Here is a 23,767-nt window from a genome sequence, read left to right as displayed (position 1 = left end):
CATTCACATGTTATTCACATGTTATTCACATGTCATTCACATGTGTTTCACACGTCATTCACATGTGTTTCACATGTTATTCACATGTCATTCACATGTTATTCACATGTCATTCACGTGTTATTCACATGTCATTCAACTGTTATTCACATGTTATTCACATGTCATTCACGTGTTTTTCACATGTTATTCACATGTGTTTCACATGTTATTCACATGTCATTCACATGTTATTCACATGTCATTCACGTGTTATTCACATGTCATTCAACTGTTATTCACGTGTTATTCACATATTTTTCATATGTGTATCACATGTTATTCACATGTCATTCATGTGTTATTCACATGTCATTCACATGTTATTCACATGTCATTCAACTGTTATTCACGTGTTGTTCACATATTTTTCATATGTGTATCACATGTTATTCACATGTCATTCATGTGTTATTCACATGTTATTCACATGTGTATCACATGTTATTCACATGTCATTCACATGTTTTTCACATGTTATTCACATGTCATTCACATGTGTTTCACACGTCATTCACATGTCATTCATGTGTTTTTCACATGTTATTCACATGTTTCACATGTCATTCACATGTTATTCACATGTCATTCAACTGTTATTCACGTGTTATTCACATATTTTTCATATGTGTATCACATGTTATTCACATGTCATTCACATGTGTTTCACACGTCATTCACATGTCATTCACGTGTTTTTCACATGTTATTCACATGTTTCACATGTCATTCACATGTCATTCACATGTTATTCACATGTTTCACATGTCATTCACATGTTATTCACATGTCATTCAACTGTTATTCACGTGTTATTCACATATTTTTCATATGTGTATCACATGTTATTCACATGTCATTCATGTGTTATTCACATGTTATTCACATGTGTATCACATGTTATTCACATGTCATTCACATGTCATTCACGTGTTTTTCACATGTTATTCACATGTGTTTCACATGTTATTCACATGTATTTCACATGTTATTCACATGTCATTCACATGTTATTCACATGTCATTCACGTGTTATTCACATGTCATTGACATGTTATTCACATGTTATTCATGTGTTATTCACATGTTATTCACATGTGTATCACATGTTATTCACATGTCATTCATGTGTTATTCACATGTCATTCACGTGTTATTCACATGTTATTCACATGTTATTCACGTGTTATTCACATGTTATTCACATGTTGTTCACCTTTTATTCACATGTTATTCACAGTTATTCACATGTCATTCACGTGTTATTCACATGTTATTCACATGTGTATCACATGTTATTCACATGTCATTCATGTGTTATTCACATGTTATTCACATGTGTATCACATGTTATTCACATGTCATTCACATGTCATTCACGTGTTTTTCACATGTTATTCACATGTGTTTCACATGTTATTCACATGTATTTCACATGTTATTCACATGTCATTCACATGTTATTCACATGTCATTCACGTGTTATTCACATGTCATTGACATGTTATTCACATGTTATTCATGTGTTATTCACATGTTATTCACATGTGTATCACATGTTATTCACATGTCATTCATGTGTTATTCACATGTCATTCACGTGTTATTCACATGTTATTCACATGTTATTCACGTGTTATTCACATGTTATTCACATGTTGTTCACCTTTTATTCACATGTTATTCACAGTTATTCACATGTCATTCACGTGTTATTCACATGTTATTCACATGTTATTCACATGTGTTTCACAGTTATTCACATGTCATTCATGTGTTATTCACAGGTTATTCACATGTGTTTCACAGTTATTCACATGTCATTCATGTGTTATTCACATGTCATTCACGTGTTATTCACATGTTATTCACATGTTATTCACATGTTATTCACATGTGTTTCACACGTCATTCACATGTTATTCACATGTTGTTCACCTTTTATTCACATGTTATTAACATGTTTTTCACATGTTATTCACCCCATGTGGTGTTATATATCTGATTCAAAAGCAGGTGAATTTCATGAACTGCTGTGTCTGTTCACATCTGGCTGTTGCCTCCTTTTCTTCTTGTTTCCCTGTTTCCTGTTTCCTGTCTGTGAGCAGCAGCCATGATCAGAGCTTATTTAGATTAGATTAATAATTAAATAAGTAATCGGGTCACACTGGGCACTTGAAGCTATCTGTGTAGGTTGGCACCTGGAGTCCCAGCATGCACCTGGGTGGGCCAATGGTTTTTTTACCAGGGAAAAGGAGAGAGCAGTTTAGTTTGTTCTTTTGTTTGTTTTATTATTTTGAAATAAATTGTCACAAAAAGCAAGAATTCAGTTTGGATCTTCTTTTGCCTGCGTTAAGCCACACCCCCCATGCTGCATCAGAGGCCTTCTGATTTAGTTTAGTTTAAAGTTTATTTAGTTTTTTATGGACAAATGGCCACTACATTATCTCTGATATGTGAGATCAGCTTCCTGTGACAACAGGATCAGATCCATCAGATGAAGCATCTGCAGCTGTTTCCGCAGAAGATTTGCTGAACATCTGGAGTTTCAGAGCCACAGCACAGCTGCTCGTCTGAAGCGGGTTTCCTCCCTCTGACTGTTCGCCTGGGCCTCAGACCGCTTAACCCATAAGAACCCGGACCCATTTCTACTTAAATTTAAATTAAGGGGGTCATAACACAGACTAAATAGACCACATAGAACACATTTCTGACATTTTTTTCAAAATACCACCCCCCACTGTCACATTGGGCGTTAAGAACCTGGATAATTTCTCCATCGAGGAAAATTATGGGGCACATAAAACAGACTAAACAGACTATATAGAACACATTTTTGACATTTTTCTCAAAATAACACTCCCTAGTGTCACAGATGTGTCAATGGGTCTTAAATGGTTTGAATATTTCCTTTAGCAACCAAAAACAAGCGATTTAAATTTAGCTAGCTCTGCCCGTAGCGGTAACCTGGCACACAGACATCTGGGAAATGTTATTATGGGAAGACTAAATCACATGACCTGTCACATGACCCACCAGGATGTTAAGTATGGGTCACTCTGGCAATTCATGAGTTGAAATCAAGGATAGAGTTTTTATGGAATTTTCCAGAACATTTAAAAGGGCGTGAGACACCTGTGTCACGGTGGGTTCTTATGGGTTAAGGTCTGTTCACCAAGAGTTCGGATCTACGGGGTCCTGGTTGGGACACACTTGGTGGAGTTGAAGAACGTTTAAAGGGATAGTTCGCCTCTTCTGACATGAAGCTGTATGACATCCCATATCAGCAACATCATTTCTGAACATCTTCTTACCCCCTGCTGCGTCCTGTGAGCAGAGTTCCAGCCTCGTTTTGGCGTCCACGAAGGTAGTCCGGCTAGTTGGCTGGGGCTAGAAAAATAAAGCGTCTTGCTTCTCAAAACAATATGCATTCAAAAGAGTAATACATTTGCATCACAAAATGGTTCTCCAGGAAAAAGTCAGACCTCACATCGCTTAGCACTATTTTTGCCTCCCTTGATATCAATGCGTCCAATGTAAACTGTGCAGACCGAGCAGCAAACACCGTAACAGGTGCAGCTGTCGCTAGGTGGCTTGACGCATTGATATCAAGGGAGGCAAAAATAGCGCCAAGCGATGTGAGGTCTGACTTTTTCATCGAAAACGATTCTGTGATGCAAATGTATTACTCTGTTGAACGCATATTGTTCTGAGAAGCAAAACGCTTTATTTTTTAAACCCCAGCCAACTAGCCGGACTACCTTCATCAACACCAAAACGAGGCTGGAACTCTGCTCACAGGACGCAGCAGGGGGTAAGAAGATGTTCAGAAATGATGTCGCTGATATGGGATGTTACACAGCTTCATGTCAGAAGAGGCGAACTGTCCCTTTAAAGAGGAGAACTGTCCCTTTAAAGAGGAGAACTGTTCCTTTAAAGAGACAAACTGTCCCTTTAAAGAGGAGAACTGTCCCTTTAACAGTTTTTTTTGCACAGTTTGAGTCGGGTTCTGTTTGTGCAGCAGTAGCAGTGTGGAGCCTCGACCAGCAGGTGGCAGTGCAGGCGACGTCTCTCCGCTGGGTTGCACTTTAGTCTGAGTGGATAAAAGGGTTGAAGTGTTGGATAACGTGGGTGTGAACGTCCTGGTTGGGAACACGGCTCTGCTGAAAACAAAGTTAGTTTTTTTCATATTTTTTGTTTTGTTCAGTGACAGAAACAGAGCTCATATCTAAGGAAGTTGCTCTCAGAGTGACAGTCAGGGCTGCTGTGGATCTTGAACGCAGCCTGGTGTTCCCAGTTTTTTTTTCTTTTTATATCCATCTGGCTGTGCAGTAACTGCTCCCCGAGCCGAAGTCCCGTCCACGATCAGAGACTTTCCAAACCACCGCAGGAAGTCAGAGAAAAACAGCGTTTCAGCAGCCCGACTCTGGTTTTCAGCAGCTCTGAAGGATCTGCTGCATCAGCCAAGACTTTAAACCAGAACCTGGATGTCTGCCGCCGAAGATCTGGAGTTCAGCCTGGCCGAGGAGCAGGACTTTCAGCAGGTCAGAAAGAGTCTGAGCCTCAGAAAGAGTCTGAGTCTCAGAAAGAGTCTGAAGCCTCAGAAAGAGTCTGAAGCCTCAGAAAGAGTCTCAGAAAGAGTCTGAGCCTCAGAAAGAGTCTGAGCCTCAGAAAGAGTCTGAGTCTCAGAAAGAGTCTGAGCCTCAGAAAGAGTCTGAGCCTCAGAAAGAGTCTCAGAAAGAGTCTCAGAAAGAGTCTGAGCCTCAGAAAAAGTCTGAGTCTCAGAAAGAGTCTCAGATAGAGTCTGAGCCTCAGAAAGAGTCTGAGCCTCAGAAAGAGTCTGAGTCTCAGAAAGAGTCTGAGTCTCAGAAAGAGTCTGCGTCTCAGAAAGAGTCTGAGCCTCAGAAAGAGTCTGAGCCTCAGAAAGAGTCTGAGTCTCAGAAAGAGTCTGAGTCTCAGAAAGAGTCTGCGTCTCAGAAAGAGTCTCAGAAAGAGTCTGAGCCTCAGAAAGAGTCTGAGTCTCAGAAAGAGTCTGAGTCTCAGAAAGAGTCTCAGGAAGAGTCTGAGTCTCAGAAAGAGTCTGAGCCTCAGAAAGATTCTCAGAAAGAGTCTGAGTGTCTCCATGTTTGTGCTGCAGGTCCTGGAGCTCTGCACCCCTGATGACTACAACGGGCTGGACTACATGGCGGCCTTCTTTCACCGCTGGCTGCTGGAGCCCGGCCGGGTCATCTTCATCGCGAGGATGAAGGGCAGAGTGGTAAGGACAGAGGAATGTGCATGTCAGTCTGATTGTAATTTAGCCAATAATCCGATCCGATCCAATTCTTATTCAGATTAAGGTGTCTACATGAACTTAATAACTCAGTCTGATTGTAATTTAGCCAATAATCCGATCCTTTCAGAGCCATGTGACCCCACTGAGTGCTTTGGTTCGTTACGCATCTGGAAGTCCTACAGAAATATGTTTGAAACTGTCTGTCTGGTCAGAACTGGAGAGCCTTACGGTGCACCTGTTCCACCTGTGCTTTACCTGCAGGTGGGGCTGGAGTCCGCTCTGCTGGTGGACGGCGGTCAGTCAGTCGTGTTTCAGGGCCGCAGGGTGGCTCCGGATCTGAGAGGCAGCGGCATCGCCGGCGCCCTCCAGAGGCATGTCACCGCCCACGTCCGCCAACACCACCCGGAAGTTTCTGTTGCCAGATTGAGCCGAGGAGACCAGCCCTCATCACAGACGCTGGCCAAGTACAGACTCATCGCTAAAGAGGTGCGTCACACTCTGCAGACACAACACACACATAAAATGTGAAATAAGAACACTATACTAAACTATAAATTCTGCCAGTTTTACACGGTTTGAACAGATGACCTCGTTCTGCATTATAGATAAAGTTCCCTCATAAAGAAGTCCCCCTCAGTCAGCTGTAATATCTTAAAGCACAGACTGGACCTTTAACCAGCTTAAGACCAACTTTCATCATCAGGTTTCAAAGCCCTTCTTCTCGTTAAGGTGACCTGCTGCTGAAAGCAGATTTAGGTCTGCAGACAGGAAATAACTTTCTTATGAGACACTTGTTCAATTCAATTCAATTCAATTAATTTTTATTTATATAGCGCCAAATACAACAAATGTCATCTCAAGGCACTTAGATAATAAAGTCCAATTCAAGCCAATTGGAATTCAATTAATTGTAATCATAATTATTCATAAAATAATCCAATTCGTTCATGTAGAGCCAATTCAAAAACTATTTCCTAGCTAAGGAAACCAACAGATTGCACTGAAACTTTTTTTTTTGGTCCAATCTCCCGTCCTGAGCGTTCCTGAGGCGACTGTTCATCGAAGCACCTGCTGCGTCTGTTACTGGATGATTCCACTAGGGGGCGCACCAAGCATTTAAAAAACGCCACAGGGTTCAGAGCGGGATGCCACAGGATTCAGAGGGGGATGCCACAGGGTTCAGACCAGGATGCCACAGGGTTCAGAGCGGGATGCCACAGGGTTCAGAGGGGGATGCCACAGGGTTCAGAGCGGGATGCCACAGGGTTCAGAGCGGGATGCCACAGGGCTCAGAGCAGGATGCCACAGGGTTCAGAGCAGGATGCCACAGGGTTCAGAGCGGGATGCCACAGGGTTCAGAGGGGGATGCCACAGGGTTCAGAGGGGGATGCCACAGGGCTCAGAGCGGGATGCCACAGGGTTCAGAGCGGGATGCCACAGGGTTCAGAGCGGGATGCCACAGGGTTCAGAGGGGGATGCCACAGGGCTCAGAGCGGGATGCCACAGGGTTCAGAGCGGGATGCCACAGGGTTCAGAGCAGGATGCCACAGGGTTCAGAGCGGGATGCCACAGGGTTCAGAGCTGGATGCCACAGGGCTCAGAGCGGGATGCCACAGGGTTCAGACCAGGATGCCACAGGGTTCAGAGCGGGATGCCACAGGGTTCAGAGCGGGATGCCACAGGGTTCAGAGCTGGATGCCACAGGGCTCAGAGCGGGATGCCACAGGGTTCAGACCAGGATGCCACAGGGTTCAGAGCGGGATGCCACAGGGTTCAGAGCGGGATGCCACAGGGTTCAGAGGGGGATGCCACAGGGCTCAGAGCGGGATGCCACAGGGTTCAGAGCGGGATGCCACAGGGTTCAGAGCGGGATGCCACAGGGTTCAGAGGGGGATGCCACAGGGTTCAGAGGGGGATGCCACAGGGTTCAGAGGGGGATGCCACAGGGTTCAGAGGGGGATGCCACAGGGTTCAGAGCGGGATGCCACAGGGTTCAGAGCGGGATGCCACAGGGTTCAGAGCAGGATGCCACAGGGCTCAGAGGGGGATGCCACAGGGTTCAGAGCAGGATGCCACAGGGCTCAGAGCGGGATGCCACAGGGTTCAGAGCAGGATGCCACAGGGCTCAGAGCGGGATGCCACAGGGTTCAGAGCAGGATGCCACAGGGCTCAGAGCGGGATGCCACGGGGTTCAGAGCGGGATGCCACAGGGCTCAGAGCGGGATGCCACAGGGCTCAGAGCGGGATGCCACAGGGCTCAGAGCGGGATGCCACAGGGCTCAGAGTGGGATGCCACAGGGTTCAGAGCGGGATGCCACAGGGCTCAGAGCGGGATGCCACAGGGGTCAGAGCGGGATGCCACAGGGTTCAGAGGGGGATGCCACAGGGTTCAGAGGGGGATGCCACAGGGCTCAGAGCGGGATGCCACAGGGCTCAGAGCGGGATGCCACAGGGTTCAGAGCAGGATGCCACAGGGTTCAGAGCAGGATGCCACAGGGCTCAGAGCAGGATGCCACAGGGTTCAGAGCAGGATGCCACAGGGTTCAGAGCGGGATGCCACAGGGCTCAGAGCTGGATGCCACAGGGCTCAGAGCGGGATGCCACAGGGTTCAGAGCGGGATGCCACAGGGCTCAGAGCGGGATGCCACAGGGTTCAGAGGGGGATACCACAGGGCTCAGAGCTGGATGCCACAGGGTTCAGAGCAGGATGCCACAGGGCTCAGAGCGGGATGCCACAGGGCTCAGAGCGGGATGCCACAGGGCTCAGAGCGGGATGCCACAGGGCTCAGAGCAGGATGCCACAGGGTTCAGAGCGGGATGCCACAGGGCTCAGAGCGGGATGCCACAGGGCTCAGAGCTGGATGCCACAGGGTTCAGAGCGGGATGCCACAGGGTTCAGAGCGGGATGCCACAGGGTTCAGAGCTGGATGCCACAGGGTTCAGAGCGGGATGCCACAGGGTTCAGAGCAGGATGCCACGGGGTCCAGACCAGGATGCCACAGGGCCCAGAGCGGGATGCCACAGGGTTCAGAGCGGGATGCCACAGGGTTCAGAGCGGGATGCCACAGGGTTCAGAGGGGGATGCCACAGGGCTCAGAGCAGGATGCCACAGGGTTCAGAGCGGGATGCCACAGGGCTCAGAGCAGGATGCCACAGGGTTCAGAGCAGGATGCCACAGGGTTCAGAGCGGGATGCCACAGGGTTCAGAGGGGGATGCCACAGGGTTCAGAGGGGGATGCCACAGGGCTCAGAGCGGGATGCCACAGGGTTCAGAGCGGGATGCCACAGGGTTCAGAGCGGGATGCCACAGGGTTCAGAGGGGGATGCCACAGGGCTCAGAGCGGGATGCCACAGGGTTCAGAGCGGGATGCCACAGGGTTCAGAGCGGGATGCCACAGGGTTCAGAGCGGGATGCCACAGGGTTCAGAGCTGGATGCCACAGGGCTCAGAGCGGGATGCCACAGGGTTCAGACCAGGATGCCACAGGGTTCAGAGCGGGATGCCACAGGGTTCAGAGCGGGATGCCACAGGGTTCAGAGCTGGATGCCACAGGGCTCAGAGCGGGATGCCACAGGGTTCAGACCAGGATGCCACAGGGTTCAGAGCGGGATGCCACAGGGTTCAGAGCGGGATGCCACAGGGTTCAGAGCTGGATGCCACAGGGCTCAGAGCGGGATGCCACAGGGTTCAGACCAGGATGCCACAGGGTTCAGAGCGGGATGCCACAGGGTTCAGAGCGGGATGCCACAGGGTTCAGAGGGGGATGCCACAGGGCTCAGAGCGGGATGCCACAGGGTTCAGAGCGGGATGCCACAGGGTTCAGAGCGGGATGCCACAGGGTTCAGAGGGGGATGCCACAGGGTTCAGAGGGGGATGCCACAGGGCTCAGAGCGGGATGCCACAGGGTTCAGAGCGGGATGCCACAGGGTTCAGAGCGGGATGCCACAGGGTTCAGAGCGGGATGCCACAGGGCTCAGAGCGGGATGCCACAGGGTTCAGAGCGGGATGCCACGGGGTTCAGAGCAGGATGCCACAGGGTTCAGAGCGGGATGCCACAGGGTTCAGAGCTGGATGCCACAGGGCTCAGAGCGGGATGCCACAGGGTTCAGAGCGGGATGCCACAGGGTTCAGAGCGGGATGCCACAGGGTTCAGAGCGGGATGCCACAGGGTTCAGAGCGGGATGCCACAGGGTTCAGAGGGGGATGCCACAGGGCTCAGAGCGGGATGCCACAGGGTTCAGAGCGGGATGCCACAGGGTTCAGAGCGGGATGCCACAGGGTTCAGAGCGGGATGCCACAGGGTTCAGAGCTGGATGCCACAGGGCTCAGAGCGGGATGCCACAGGGTTCAGACCAGGATGCCACAGGGTTCAGAGCGGGATGCCACAGGGTTCAGAGCGGGATGCCACAGGGTTCAGAGCTGGATGCCACAGGGCTCAGAGCGGGATGCCACAGGGTTCAGACCAGGATGCCACAGGGTTCAGAGCGGGATGCCACAGGGTTCAGAGCGGGATGCCACAGGGTTCAGAGGGGGATGCCACAGGGCTCAGAGCGGGATGCCACAGGGTTCAGAGCGGGATGCCACAGGGTTCAGAGCGGGATGCCACAGGGTTCAGAGGGGGATGCCACAGGGTTCAGAGGGGGATGCCACAGGGCTCAGAGCGGGATGCCACAGGGTTCAGAGCGGGATGCCACAGGGTTCAGAGCGGGATGCCACAGGGTTCAGAGCGGGATGCCACAGGGCTCAGAGCGGGATGCCACAGGGTTCAGAGCGGGATGCCACAGGGTTCAGAGCGGGATGCCACAGGGTTCAGAGCGGGATGCCACAGGGTTCAGAGCTGGATGCCACAGGGCTCAGAGCGGGATGCCACAGGGTTCAGAGCGGGATGCCACAGGGTTCAGAGCGGGATGCCACAGGGTTCAGAGCGGGATGCCACAGGGCTCAAAGCGGGATGCCACAGGGCTCAGAGAGGGATGCCACAGGATTCAGAGCAGGATGCCACAGGGTTCAGAGCTGGATGCCACAGGGCTCAGAGCGGGATGCCACAGGGTTCAGAGCGGGATGCCACAGGGTTCAGAGGGGGATGCCACAGGGTTCAGACCAGGATGCCACAGGGTTCAGAGCGGGATGCCACAGGGTTCAGACCAGGATGCCACAGGGTTCAGAGCAGGATGCCACAGGGTTCAGAGCAGGATGCCACAGGGTTCAGAGCGGGATGCCACAGGGTTCAGACCGGGATGCCACAGGGTTCAGAGCGGGATGCCACAGGGTTCAGAGCGGGATGCCACAGGGTTCAGAGCAGGATGCCACAGGGCTCAGAGGGGGATGCCACAGGGTTCAGAGCAGGATGCCACAGGGCTCAGAGCGGGATGCCACAGGGTTCAGAGCAGGATGCCACAGGGCTCAGAGCGGGATGCCACAGGGTTCAGAGCAGGATGCCACAGGGCTCAGAGCGGGATGCCACGGGGTTCAGAGCGGGATGCCACAGGGCTCAGAGCGGGATGCCACAGGGCTCAGAGCGGGATGCCACAGGGCTCAGAGCGGGATGCCACAGGGCTCAGAGTGGGATGCCACAGGGTTCAGAGCGGGATGCCACAGGGCTCAGAGCGGGATGCCACAGGGGTCAGAGCGGGATGCCACAGGGTTCAGAGGGGGATGCCACAGGGTTCAGAGGGGGATGCCACAGGGCTCAGAGCGGGATGCCACAGGGCTCAGAGCGGGATGCCACAGGGTTCAGAGCAGGATGCCACAGGGTTCAGAGCAGGATGCCACAGGGCTCAGAGCAGGATGCCACAGGGTTCAGAGCGGGATGCCACAGGGTTCAGAGCGGGATGCCACAGGGCTCAGAGCTGGATGCCACAGGGCTCAGAGCGGGATGCCACAGGGTTCAGAGCGGGATGCCACAGGGCTCAGAGCGGGATGCCACAGGGTTCAGAGGGGGATACCACAGGGCTCAGAGCTGGATGCCACAGGGTTCAGAGCAGGATGCCACAGGGCTCAGAGCGGGATGCCACAGGGCTCAGAGCGGGATGCCACAGGGCTCAGAGCGGGATGCCACAGGGCTCAGAGCAGGATGCCACAGGGTTCAGAGCGGGATGCCACAGGGCTCAGAGCGGGATGCCACAGGGCTCAGAGCTGGATGCCACAGGGTTCAGAGCGGGATGCCACAGGGTTCAGAGCGGGATGCCACAGGGTTCAGAGCTGGATGCCACAGGGTTCAGAGCGGGATGCCACAGGGTTCAGAGCAGGATGCCACGGGGTCCAGACCAGGATGCCACAGGGCCCAGAGCAGGATGCCACAGGGTTCAGAGCGGGATGCCACAGGGTTCAGAGCGGGATGCCACAGGGTTCAGAGCAGGATGCCACAGGGCTCAGAGCGGGATGCCACAGGGTTCAGAGCGGGATGCCACAGGGTTCAGAGCGGGATGCCACAGGGTTCAGAGCGGGATGCCACAGGGTTCAGAGCTGGATGCCACAGGGCTCAGAGCGGGATGCCACAGGGTTCAGAGCGGGATGCCACAGGGTTCAGAGCGGGATGCCACAGGGTTCAGAGCTGGATGCCACAGGGCTCAGAGCGGGATGCCACAGGGTTCAGACCAGGATGCCACAGGGTTCAGAGCGGGATGCCACAGGGTTCAGAGCGGGATGCCACAGGGTTCAGAGGGGGATGCCACAGGGCTCAGAGCGGGATGCCACAGGGTTCAGAGCGGGATGCCACAGGGTTCAGAGCGGGATGCCACAGGGTTCAGAGGGGGATGCCACAGGGTTCAGAGGGGGATGCCACAGGGCTCAGAGGGGGATGCCACAGGGTTCAGAGCGGGATGCCACAGGGTTCAGAGTGGGATGCCACAGGGTTCAGAGCGGGATGCCACAGGGTTCAGAGCGGGATGCCACAGGGCTCATAGCGGGATGCCACAGGGCTCAGAGCGGGATGCCACAGGGCTCAGAGCGGGATGCCACAGGGTTCAGAGGGGGATGCCACAGGGCTCAGAGCGGGATGCCACAGGGTTCAGAGCGGGATGCCACAGGGTTCAGAGCGGGATGCCACAGGGTTCAGAGCGGGATGCCACAGGGCTCAGAGCGGGATGCCACAGGGTTCAGAACGGGATGCCACAGGGTTCAGAGCGGGATGCCACAGGGTTCAGAGCGGGATGCCACAGGGTTCAGAGCTGGATGCCACAGGGCTCAGAGCGGGATGCCACAGGGTTCAGAGCGGGATGCCACAGGGTTCAGAGCGGGATGCCACAGGGTTCAGAGCGGGATGCCACAGGGCTCAAAGCGGGATGCCACAGGGCTCAGAGAGGGATGCCACAGGATTCAGAGCAGGATGCCACAGGGTTCAGAGCTGGATGCCACAGGGCTCAGAGCGGGATGCCACAGGGTTCAGAGCGGGATGCCACAGGGTTCAGAGCAGGATGCCACATGGTTCAGACCAGGATGCCACAGGGTTCAGAGCGGGATGCCACAGGGTTCAGAGGGGGATGCCACAGGGTTCAGACCAGGATGCCACAGGGTTCAGAGCGGGATGCCACAGGGTTCAGACCAGGATGCCACAGGGTTCAGAGCAGGATGCCACAGGGTTCAGAGCAGGATGCCACAGGGTTCAGAGCGGGATGCCACAGGGTTCAGACCAGGATGCCACAGGGTTCAGAGCGGGATGCCACAGGGTTCAGAGCGGGATGCCACAGGGTTCAGAGCAGGATGCCACAGGGCTCAGAGGGGGATGCCACAGGGTTCAGAGCAGGATGCCACAGGGCTCAGAGCGGGATGCCACAGGGTTCAGAGCAGGATGCCACAGGGCTCAGAGCGGGATGCCACAGGGTTCAGAGCAGGATGCCACAGGGCTCAGAGCGGGATGCCACGGGGTTCAGAGCGGGATGCCACAGGGCTCAGAGCGGGATGCCACAGGGCTCAGAGCGGGATGCCACAGGGCTCAGAGCGGGATGCCACAGGGCTCAGAGTGGGATGCCACAGGGTTCAGAGCGGGATGCCACAGGGCTCAGAGCGGGATGCCACAGGGGTCAGAGCGGGATGCCACAGGGTTCAGAGGGGGATGCCACAGGGTTCAGAGGGGGATGCCACAGGGCTCAGAGCGGGATGCCACAGGGCTCAGAGCGGGATGCCACAGGGTTCAGAGCAGAATGCCACAGGGTTCAGAGCAGGATGCCACAGGGCTCAGAGCAGGATGCCACAGGGTTCAGAGCAGGATGCCACAGGGTTCAGAGCGGGATGCCACAGGGCTCAGAGCTGGATGCCACAGGGCTCAGAGCGGGATGCCACAGGGTTCAGAGCGGGATGCCACAGGGCTCAGAGCGGGATGCCACAGGGTTCAGAGGGGGATACCACAGGGCTCAGAGCTGGATGCCACAGGGTTCAGAGCAGGATGCCACAGGGCTCAGAGCGGGATGCCACAGGGCTCAGAGCGGGATGCCACAGGGCTCAGAGCGGGATGCCACAGGGCTCAGAGCAGGATGCCACAGGGTTCAGAGCGGGATGCCACAGGGCTCAGAGCGGGATGCCACAGGGCTCAGAGCTGGATGCCACAGGGTTCAGAGCGGGATGCCACAGGGTTCAGAGCGGGATGCCACAGGGTTCAGAGCTGGATGCCACAGGGTTCAGAGCGGGATGCCACAGGGTTCAGAGCAGGATGCCACGGGGTCCAGACCAGGATGCCACAGGGCCCAGAGCAGGATGCCACAGGGTTCAGAGCGGGATGCCACAGGGTTCAGAGCGGGATGCCACAGGGTTCAGAGGGGGATGCCACAGGGCTCAGAGCAGGATGCCACAGGGTTCAGAGCGGGATGCCACAGGGCTCAGAGCAGGATGCCACAGGGTTCAGAGCAGGATGCCACAGGGTTCAGAGCGGGATGCCACAGGGTTCAGAGGGGGATGCCACAGGGTTCAGAGGGGGATGCCACAGGGCTCAGAGCGGGATGCCACAGGGTTCAGAGCGGGATGCCACAGGGTTCAGAGCGGGATGCCACAGGGTTCAGAGGGGGATGCCACAGGGCTCAGAGCGGGATGCCACAGGGTTCAGAGCGGGATGCCACAGGGTTCAGAGCGGGATGCCACGGGGTTCAGAGCAGGATGCCACAGGGCTCAGAGCGGGATGCCACAGGGTTCAGACCAGGATGCCACAGGGTTCAGAGCGGGATGCCACAGGGTTCAGAGCGGGATGCCACAGGGTTCAGAGGGGGATGCCACAGGGCTCAGAGCGGGATGCCACAGGGTTCAGAGCGGGATGCCACAGGGTTCAGAGCGGGATGCCACAGGGTTCAGAGGGGGATGCCACAGGGTTCAGAGGGGGATGCCACAGGGCTCAGAGCGGGATGCCACAGGGTTCAGAGCGGGATGCCACAGGGTTCAGAGCGGGATGCCACAGGGTTCAGAGCGGGATGCCACAGGGCTCAGAGCGGGATGCCACAGGGTTCAGAGCGGGATGCCACGGGGTTCAGAGCAGGATGCCACAGGGTTCAGAGCGGGATGCCACAGGGTTCAGAGCTGGATGCCACAGGGCTCAGAGCGGGATGCCACAGGGTTCAGAGCGGGATGCCACAGGGTTCAGAGCGGGATGCCACAGGGTTCAGAGCGGGATGCCACAGGGTTCAGAGCGGGATGCCACAGGGTTCAGAGGGGGATGCCACAGGGCTCAGAGCGGGATGCCACAGGGTTCAGAGCGGGATGCCACAGGGTTCAGAGCGGGATGCCACAGGGTTCAGAGCGGGATGCCACAGGGTTCAGAGCTGGATGCCACAGGGCTCAGAGCGGGATGCCACAGGGTTCAGACCAGGATGCCACAGGGTTCAGAGCGGGATGCCACAGGGTTCAGAGCGGGATGCCACAGGGTTCAGAGCTGGATGCCACAGGGCTCAGAGCGGGATGCCACAGGGTTCAGACCAGGATGCCACAGGGTTCAGAGCGGGATGCCACAGGGTTCAGAGCGGGATGCCACAGGGTTCAGAGGGGGATGCCACAGGGCTCAGAGCGGGATGCCACAGGGTTCAGAGCGGGATGCCACAGGGTTCAGAGCGGGATGCCACAGGGTTCAGAGGGGGATGCCACAGGGTTCAGAGGGGGATGCCACAGGGCTCAGAGCGGGATGCCACAGGGTTCAGAGCGGGATGCCACAGGGTTCAGAGCGGGATGCCACAGGGTTCAGAGCGGGATGCCACAGGGCTCAGAGCGGGATGCCACAGGGTTCAGAGCGGGATGCCACAGGGTTCAGAGCGGGATGCCACAGGGTTCAGAGCGGGATGCCACAGGGTTCAGAGCTGGATGCCACAGGGCTCAGAGCGGGATGCCACAGGGTTCAGAGCGGGATGCCACAGGGTTCAGAGCGGGATGCCACAGGGTTCAGAGCGGGATGCCACAGGGCTCAAAGCGGGATGCCACAGGGCTCAGAGAGGGATGCCACAGGATTCAGAGCAGGATGCCACAGGGTTCAGAGCTGGATGCCACAGGGCTCAGAGCGGGATGCCACAGGGTTCAGAGCGGGATGCCACAGGGTTCAGAGCAGGATGCCACATGGTTCAGACCAGGATGCCACAGGGTTCAGAGCGGGATGCCACAGGGTTCAGAGGGGGATGCCACAGGGTTCAGACCAGGATGCCACAGGGTTCAGAGCGGGATGCCACAGGGTTCAGACCAGGATGCCACAGGGTTCAGAGCAGGATGCCACAGGGTTCAGAGCAGGATGCCACAGGGTTCAGAGCGGGATGCCACAGGGTTCAGACCGGGATGCCACAGGGTTCAGAGCGGGATGCCACAGGGTTCAGAGCGGGATGCCACAGGGTTCAGAGCAGGATGCCACAGGGCTCAGAGGGGGATGCCACAGGGTTCAGAGCGGGATGCCACAGGGCTCAGAGCGGGATGCCACAGGGTTCAGAGCGGGATGCCACAGGGCTCAGAGCGGGATGCCACAGGGTTCAGAGCAGGATGCCACAGGGCTCAGAGCGGGATGCCACGGGGTTCAGAGCGGGATGCCACAGGGCTCAGAGCGGGATGCCACAGGGCTCAGAGCGGGATGCCACAGGGCTCAGAGCGGGATGCCACAGGGCTCAGAGTGGGATGCCACAGGGTTCAGAGCGGGATGCCACAGGGCTCAGAGCGGGATGCCACAGGGGTCAGAGCGGGATGCCACAGGGTTCAGAGGGGGATGCCACAGGGTTCAGAGGGGGATGCCACAGGGCTCAGAGCGGGATGCCACAGGGCTCAGAGCGGGATGCCACAGGGTTCAGAGCAGGATGCCACAGGGTTCAGAGCAGGATGCCACAGGGCTCAGAGCAGGATGCCACAGGGTTCAGAGCGGGATGCCACAGGGTTCAGAGCGGGATGCCACAGGGCTCAGAGCTGGATGCCACAGGGCTCAGAGCGGGATGCCACAGGGTTCAGAGCGGGATGCCACAGGGCTCAGAGCGGGATGCCACAGGGTTCAGAGGGGGATACCACAGGGCTCAGAGCTGGATGCCACAGGGTTCAGAGCGGGATGCCACAGGGCTCAGAGCGGGATGCCACAGGGCTCAGAGCGGGATGCCACAGGGCTCAGAGCGGGATGCCACAGGGCTCAGAGCAGGATGCCACAGGGTTCAGAGCGGGATGCCACAGGGCTCAGAGCGGGATGCCACAGGGCTCAGAGCTGGATGCCACAGGGTTCAGAGCGGGATGCCACAGGGTTCAGAGCGGGATGCCACAGGGTTCAGAGCTGGATGCCACAGGGTTCAGAGCGGGATGCCACAGGGTTCAGAGCAGGATGCCACGGGGTCCAGACCAGGATGCCACAGGGCCCAGAGCAGGATGCCACAGGGTTCAGAGCGGGATGCCACAGGGTTCAGAGCGGGATGCCACAGGGTTCAGAGCAGGATGCCACGGGGCTCAGACCAGGATGCCACAGGGTTCAGAGCGGGATGCCACAGGGTTCAGAGCAGGATGCCACAGGGCTCAGACCAGGATGCCACAGGGTTCAGAGCGGGATGCCACAGGGTTCAGAGCTGGATGCCACAGGGTTCAGAGCAGGATGCCACAGGGTTCAGAGCAGGATGCCACGGGGTCCAGACCAGGATGCCACAGGGTTCAGAGCGGGATGCCACAGGGCTCAGAGCGGGATGCCACAGGGTTCAGAGCGGGATGCCACAGGGCTCAGAGCTGGATGCCACAGGGTTCAGAGCAGGATGCCACAGGGTTCAGAGCAGGATGCCACAGGGCTCAAAGCGGGATGCCACAGGGCTCAGAGCGGGATGCCACAGGGCTCAGAGCAGGATGCCACAGGGTTCAGAGCGGGATGCCACAGGGCTCAGAGCGGGATGCCACAGGGCTCAGAGCTGGATGCCACAGGGTTCAGAGCGGGATGCCACAGGGTTCAGAGCGGGATGCCACAGGGTTCAGAGCTGGATGCCACAGGGTTCAGAGCGGGATGCCACAGGGTTCAGAGCAGGATGCCACGGGGTCCAGACCAGGATGCCACAGGGCCCAGAGCAGGATGCCACAGGGTTCAGAGCGGGATGCCACAGGGTTCAGAGCGGGATGCCACAGGGTTCAGAGCAGGATGCCACGGGGCTCAGACCAGGATGCCACAGGGTTCAGAGCGGGATGCCACAGGGTTCAGAGCAGGATGCCACAGGGCTCAGACCAGGATGCCACAGGGTTCAGAGCGGGATGCCACAGGGTTCAGAGCTGGATGCCACAGGGTTCAGAGCAGGATGCCACAGGGTTCAGAGCAGGATGCCACGGGGTCCAGACCAGGATGCCACAGGGTTCAGAGCGGGATGCCACAGGGCTCAGAGCGGGATGCCACAGGGTTCAGAGCGGGATGCCACAGGGCTCAGAGCTGGATGCCACAGGGTTCAGAGCAGGATGCCACAGGGTTCAGAGCAGGATGCCACAGGGCTCAAAGCGGGATGCCACAGGGCTCAGAGTGGGTTTACAGTCTCTCTCTAGGGCCTGAATGCTGACAGCATGTTCAGGATGTCAGTCTGAAATATCTTTCCAGCATAATTGAATCTGTTGAAAGCTAAATCATCTGTCAGAGAGACTCTGGAGTATAACTGTGAAACCGGTCAGTAAATGTAAAGAACAGATTGACCTGGTTGTTTTCCACCAGTCGGATGTGTGATGGAATCAGGGACAGACCAGAAAGCTGTTAATTATTCATCGAATGTGAGGAGTCTGGGACATTTATGAAGGTTGGTGTTAATGAGTGCTGAAGACGAGGCAGAAATCAGCTCAAAGGTGAACCCTTCGTCTCCACTAAAGCTTGTAAACCCTGTGGGGTCCATTCATGTGATTTCCCTGCAGCTCACTCCCTCAAATACACCTGAGTGGGCTTAAAAAGGACCTTTTAAGTGTGTTAACGTTCATCTGAGGAGAGCAATGACGATAAAAAGAATAAAAAAACGTTAGGTTTTAAATCCAAAGACGTCTGGTTAAACATTGAAGGAGTTTCTGATGCATTAAACTGAGCCACTTCATCTATAAAACTCACATCCGGCTCGCTTCAGCTCTGTACCCTGATGGCCCCTGATGTTTCCAGCTGGTCAGGGAAAACTGTTTGAGGCAGGATCATCTGGAACTATTTCACATCCAGCTGTTTCAAGGATTCAGAGCCTCACACGTGAACAGTATAAAGACTGAAAGCTGTTTTAACAGCAGACGTTTGAACGCATCGCGCCCTTTTTAACCTTCTTAGGTTTTATTGAGACGGTTCATAACAGAGTTCATTTCCACAGAGAAACGCAGGAGTCGTCCAACATGTTTCTCACGTTAAAGCTCTCTGGGTAGAACTCCACAAACATCTGGTTGTCTTTCTAAAATTAAAATGTTTTAAAGACAAAAAAATTTCTATAAAAATTTTTTTAAATGTCTTTTATTTTTTTAAATATAAATTTTTTTTAAATGTCAAAAAATTTTAATTAAAAAAAAAGTTTTTAATTTTAATTAAAAAAAAAATGTTTTAAATTAAAAAAAAAATAGTTTTTTAAAAATTAAAGATATTAAAATCTCCATCTTATCTGATGATTTCCCCATTAAACTTCCTTCAGTCTCTGATCGTGGACCATTTCCCCCATAAAGAAAGCATCAGAGCCACCAGGCTGACAACAGTGGCTCCATGTGCTGTAATACTCAGAATTCCTACTGATCAAGCTAAGCTACGGTTCTTTATATTGTTTTATCTGATGCAGCAGTTAGATTTTAGATCAAAGTTTCCGTTGTTTCTGGTGCTCAGGGCCTCATGTCTGTCCACACAAACATGGGTTTGTTTCCTCTTTCATTCCCCAAAACCACCTTAAAGAGTTTAATTCAACGGACTTCTGTTCGATGATCAAGAATAAACTTCAAAGGTCACATATGTTCTCCTTTTTAATAATTTGACACAGTTCACTCCAGCTCTAGTTTCTCTGTTGATCCCAGAATGAAACAGGTTAGCATGTAGCTGTAAGCTAGCAGCAGATGCTAGCAAACAATGCTTTCTCATCAACAGTGATGAACCAAGCCGGAGATGTACACAGCGTAACTCGTGGTGATGCATGTGTACCGTTAGCAGGGTGGATGTGCGTGGGCGGGGCTTAGCAGAGGAGGCGGAGTCAACTGCCAGTGATCGAAACCATAAAGTTGTGAAGAAAACGAGTATGATCCGAGTTGTTTTCAGAACCACAGGAGTCGCCCTCTGCTGGTTGTCAGAGAGAATGCAGGTTTAAGGCACCAGTCTCAGGCTGTGTTCCAAACCGCTTACTTCTGCTTACTCCTACTACTCATACTAACTTTCTGAGTTAGTAAGCGAGTTTGAGTAAGCAGAAGTTCCCGGATGCATACTAGATTCTCCTAAATGTTGGGTATGCATCATGAGGTTACTACTCATACTCAAACATGTAGTATGCAGCGTGTAGCATGTAGTGTGTAGCATGTAGCATGTAGTATGTAGCATGTAGCATGTAGTATTAAGCATGTAGTATTTAGCATGTAGCATGTAGTATGTATCATGTAGTATGTAGCATGTAGTATGTGGGATGTAGTATGGAGTATTTACCATGTAGTATATAGCATGTAGTATGTAGAATGTAGTATGTGGCATGTAGTATGTAGTATTTACCATGTAGTATGTAGCATGTAGCATGTAGTATGTAGCATGTAGTATGTGGCATGTAGTGTGTAGTATTTACCATGTAGTATGTAGCATGTAGTATGTAGCATGTAGTATGTGGCATGTAGCATGTAGTATTTACCATGTAGTATGTAGCATGTAGTATGTAGCATGTAGTATGTAGCATGTAGTATGTAGTATGTAGCATGTAGTATGTAGCATGTAGCATGTATCATGTATTATGCAGCAAGTAGTATGTAGCATATAGTATGTAGCATGTAGTATGTAGCATGTAGCATGTTGTATGTAGTATGTAGCATGTAGTATGTAGTATGTAGTATGTAGTATGTAGCATGTAGTATGTAGTATGTAGTATGTAGCATGTAGTATGTAGTATTTAGCATATAGTATGTAGCATGTAGCATGTAGTATGTAGCATGTAGCATGTAGCATGTAGCATGTAGTATTTAGCATGTAGTATGTAGCATGTAGTATGTAGCATGTAGTATTTAGCATGTAGTATGTAGCATGTAGCATGTAGTATGAAGTATGTAGTATGTAGTATGTAGTATGTAGTATGTAGTATGTAGTATGTAACATGTAGCATGTAGTATTTAGCATGTAGTATGTAGTATGTAGTATGAAGCATGTAGCATGTAGTATTTAGCATGTAGTATGTAGCATGTAGCATGTAGTATGTAGTATGTAGTATGTAGTATGTAGTATGTAACATGTAGCATGTAGTATTTAGCATGTAGTATGTAGTATGTAGTATGTAGTATGTAGCATGTAGTATTTAGCATGTAGTATGTAGCATGTAGCATGTAGTATTTAGCATGTAGTATGTAGCATGTAGTATGCGGTTTCAAACACAGCCTCAAGTCTGAGATGCGAGGGTTTGCTTTGCTCACCGACTGTTCTCAGCTCTGAACCTCTCACCTTGTCTCTGTCGCCCCCTGCAGGCCATCCTGTCTCTGTGCTGCGAGGCGGCCGACCTCAGCTCCTTCGTGGCTGAGCTGCAGTCCAGACTCCCCCATCGGGCCGACTCCTCCGGTGGTCCGGTGACTCTGAGCCAGCAGCAGGCGGAGACTCTGATCCTGAGCGACCACGTGGTCTCAAAGCTGCTGCCCGGGAAAACCATCATCAACGACTGGGAGCCCCTGAAGCCGGTGGAGGCCAACCTGCCGCTGCTGCGCCGCAGAGCGCTGACGTACGTGGCCGACCACGAGACCGAGCCCTCGGCCCTCAGCCTGTGCACGCCCCCCTACGCCGTTCCTTATCGCCACGGCGCCCAGCGCATCAACATCAACATCTTTGGCTGCACTTTGGCGTCGGTGTGCGACGTGCTTCTGGCTCAGCTCAGAGCTCTGCTGCCCGGTGTCCATGGTTACCTGGTCCTACACACCTACGTGGACCCGGCGGTTTGGCCCGGGCTGCGTCAGTTCTGCCAGAATAACTCAAATGTCTCCTTTTTTAAGGACTACTGGGAGGAAGTGATCCTGGAGACAGACCTGTGAGGGGTCTCAGGCTCACTGTTTGATGAAGCCGACTTAGAAACCAGAATTATTAGAATAATTCAGAGAATTATTTAGAATTTAGAATGGGCAACGATTAAAATGTTTAATTTGATTAATCACGATTAATCTCATTTGTACGCAAAATCCAAAAATGAATCCAAAACTTTTACAAAATGAAAGCCTGTGAGCAACAGACTTTTACAAAATAAAAGCCTGTGAGCAACAGACTTTTACAAAATAAAAGCCTGTGAGCAACAGACTTTTACAAAATAAAAGCATGTGAGCAACAGACTTTTACAAAATAAAAGCCTGTGAGCGACAGACTTTTACAAAATAAAAGCCTGTGAGCGACAGACTTCTACAAAATAAAACATGTGAGCGACAGACTTCTACAAAATAAAAGCATGTGAGCGACAGACTTTTACAAAATAAAAGCCTGTGAGCGACAGACTTTTACAAAATAAAAGCCTGTGAGCAACAGGTCAGAATTTGATCTTATTTTGATTTGGTTCCATGATTCTTGAAGACACAGCAGAGCATTTCAGAGGGTTTGTCAGGGAGCCTTTGGTTCATACCGTGGGTTCCTAGGACACTGGAAGGAGTTCTTAAAGCTTGGTTTAGGCCCGGGACTCCAGGAGTTTCTGACTCTAACCCAGCATTTCTTTTCATACTGATTTACTTGTCAGAGGTCTGTGGTTTTTAGCTGGTTTACTGGTTTCTTTGGTTCTGATCTGTTCCAGGACCATCGGTTGGTTTCCAGGTATTCTTTAGGGGCCTCCTTGAATCCTGGGAGATTCCATTTCATCATGAAGCTCACCAATGAGCTGCACTGGGGCCTGGGAGGTGTCTTTATGGAATCACTCACAGAAATCCTGAATATAAATGTTGATAAAGTTTATGATTTTCATGATGAATGTGCAGCGTTTTTATTTTACAAACATTTGGTTTCACTGTCTGACAGATCTGCCTTTAACTGTGTCTGGAAGGTAAAGTTCACAGTTTATAATCTCACATGACATTTGTCACGCCCACGGGACTCATGTTTTAAGTTTTATGTTTTAGGTTACGTTTTGGGTTTTAGTCCATGTCTAGTTTTTAGTTTCCCTTCACTCAGTTAATTAGTTCATTCCCCTCACCTGTCTGTCATAGTCACCAGCTGCACCCTGTCTCCAATCACTCCCAGCCCTCTATTTAGTTTCCAGTCTCCCCTGTCATTTCGTCGGATCTTTTCGTTACCACCCTACCTTGTTACCGTGCTCACCTACCCACCCATGTTCTTTGTCACCAGCCTGAAGCTAAGTATTTATTTATTCCATGCCTTGCCAAGTCCTTTTGTTTGTTTTTCTCAGTCACGTTTTTGAAATCGGCTCAGCCGCGCTCTTTGTTTGAACTTTGTTATTTTTATTTTTAGTGAAATAAACCAAGTTTTTCTTTTATAAGTCCGACAACATTTATCTCCTCTGAGGAGTGCTGAACATCCACATCCTCCTGAGAGGGGATCTGCTCAGTGATCCGGCTGTTCTCGGGTTTTCTGTGCTGAATGCATCCATGACAGATTTCTGTCTCTAAATACAACAAGTCAGACATTTGGACTGATGGAGCTGCTCGCTGTAAAGAACCTTCAGCACTCAGTGGGGTCACATGGCACTGGTTGGTTCTGGTTCTCTAACTAAGGTTCTGGTTCTGGTTCTGGGACCTGTTCAGTTGGGATTCCTGCTGTTCCAGGGTTCCTGCAGAGCCTGAAGGTTCCTCCTCTGGCTGCAGGGACCGGAAAGTGAGGAGCGGGACTTCAAAATAAAAGCGTAGCTGGAAAAAGAACCTCAATCAGTCCTGATTTATCAAATGATGTGATCCTGAGACTGT

General features: G+C 52.5%; 1 protein-coding gene across 1 annotated transcript; it reads left to right on the top strand.

The window, feature by feature from the left end:
- Positions 1 to 4,345: 4,345 nt before the first annotated feature.
- LOC142380499 (histidine N-acetyltransferase-like) lies at positions 4,346 to 22,118 on the top strand. The gene is made up of 4 exons (XM_075466402.1): positions 4,346 to 4,583; positions 5,177 to 5,296; positions 5,576 to 5,800; positions 21,350 to 22,118. The coding sequence occupies exons 1-4, from the start codon at positions 4,527 to 4,529 to the stop codon at positions 21,902 to 21,904; spliced, it is 957 nt and encodes a 318-aa protein (XP_075322517.1). The 5' UTR covers positions 4,346 to 4,526; the 3' UTR covers positions 21,905 to 22,118.
- Positions 22,119 to 23,767: the final 1,649 nt, after the last annotated feature.

Source organism: Odontesthes bonariensis, chromosome 5, assembly GCF_027942865.1.
Source record: "Odontesthes bonariensis isolate fOdoBon6 chromosome 5, fOdoBon6.hap1, whole genome shotgun sequence".
NCBI classification, from domain to species: domain Eukaryota; kingdom Metazoa; phylum Chordata; class Actinopteri; order Atheriniformes; family Atherinopsidae; genus Odontesthes; species Odontesthes bonariensis.
Note: the sequence above shows the minus strand (reverse complement) of the source record. Positions and strands in the feature narration are given on the sequence as shown.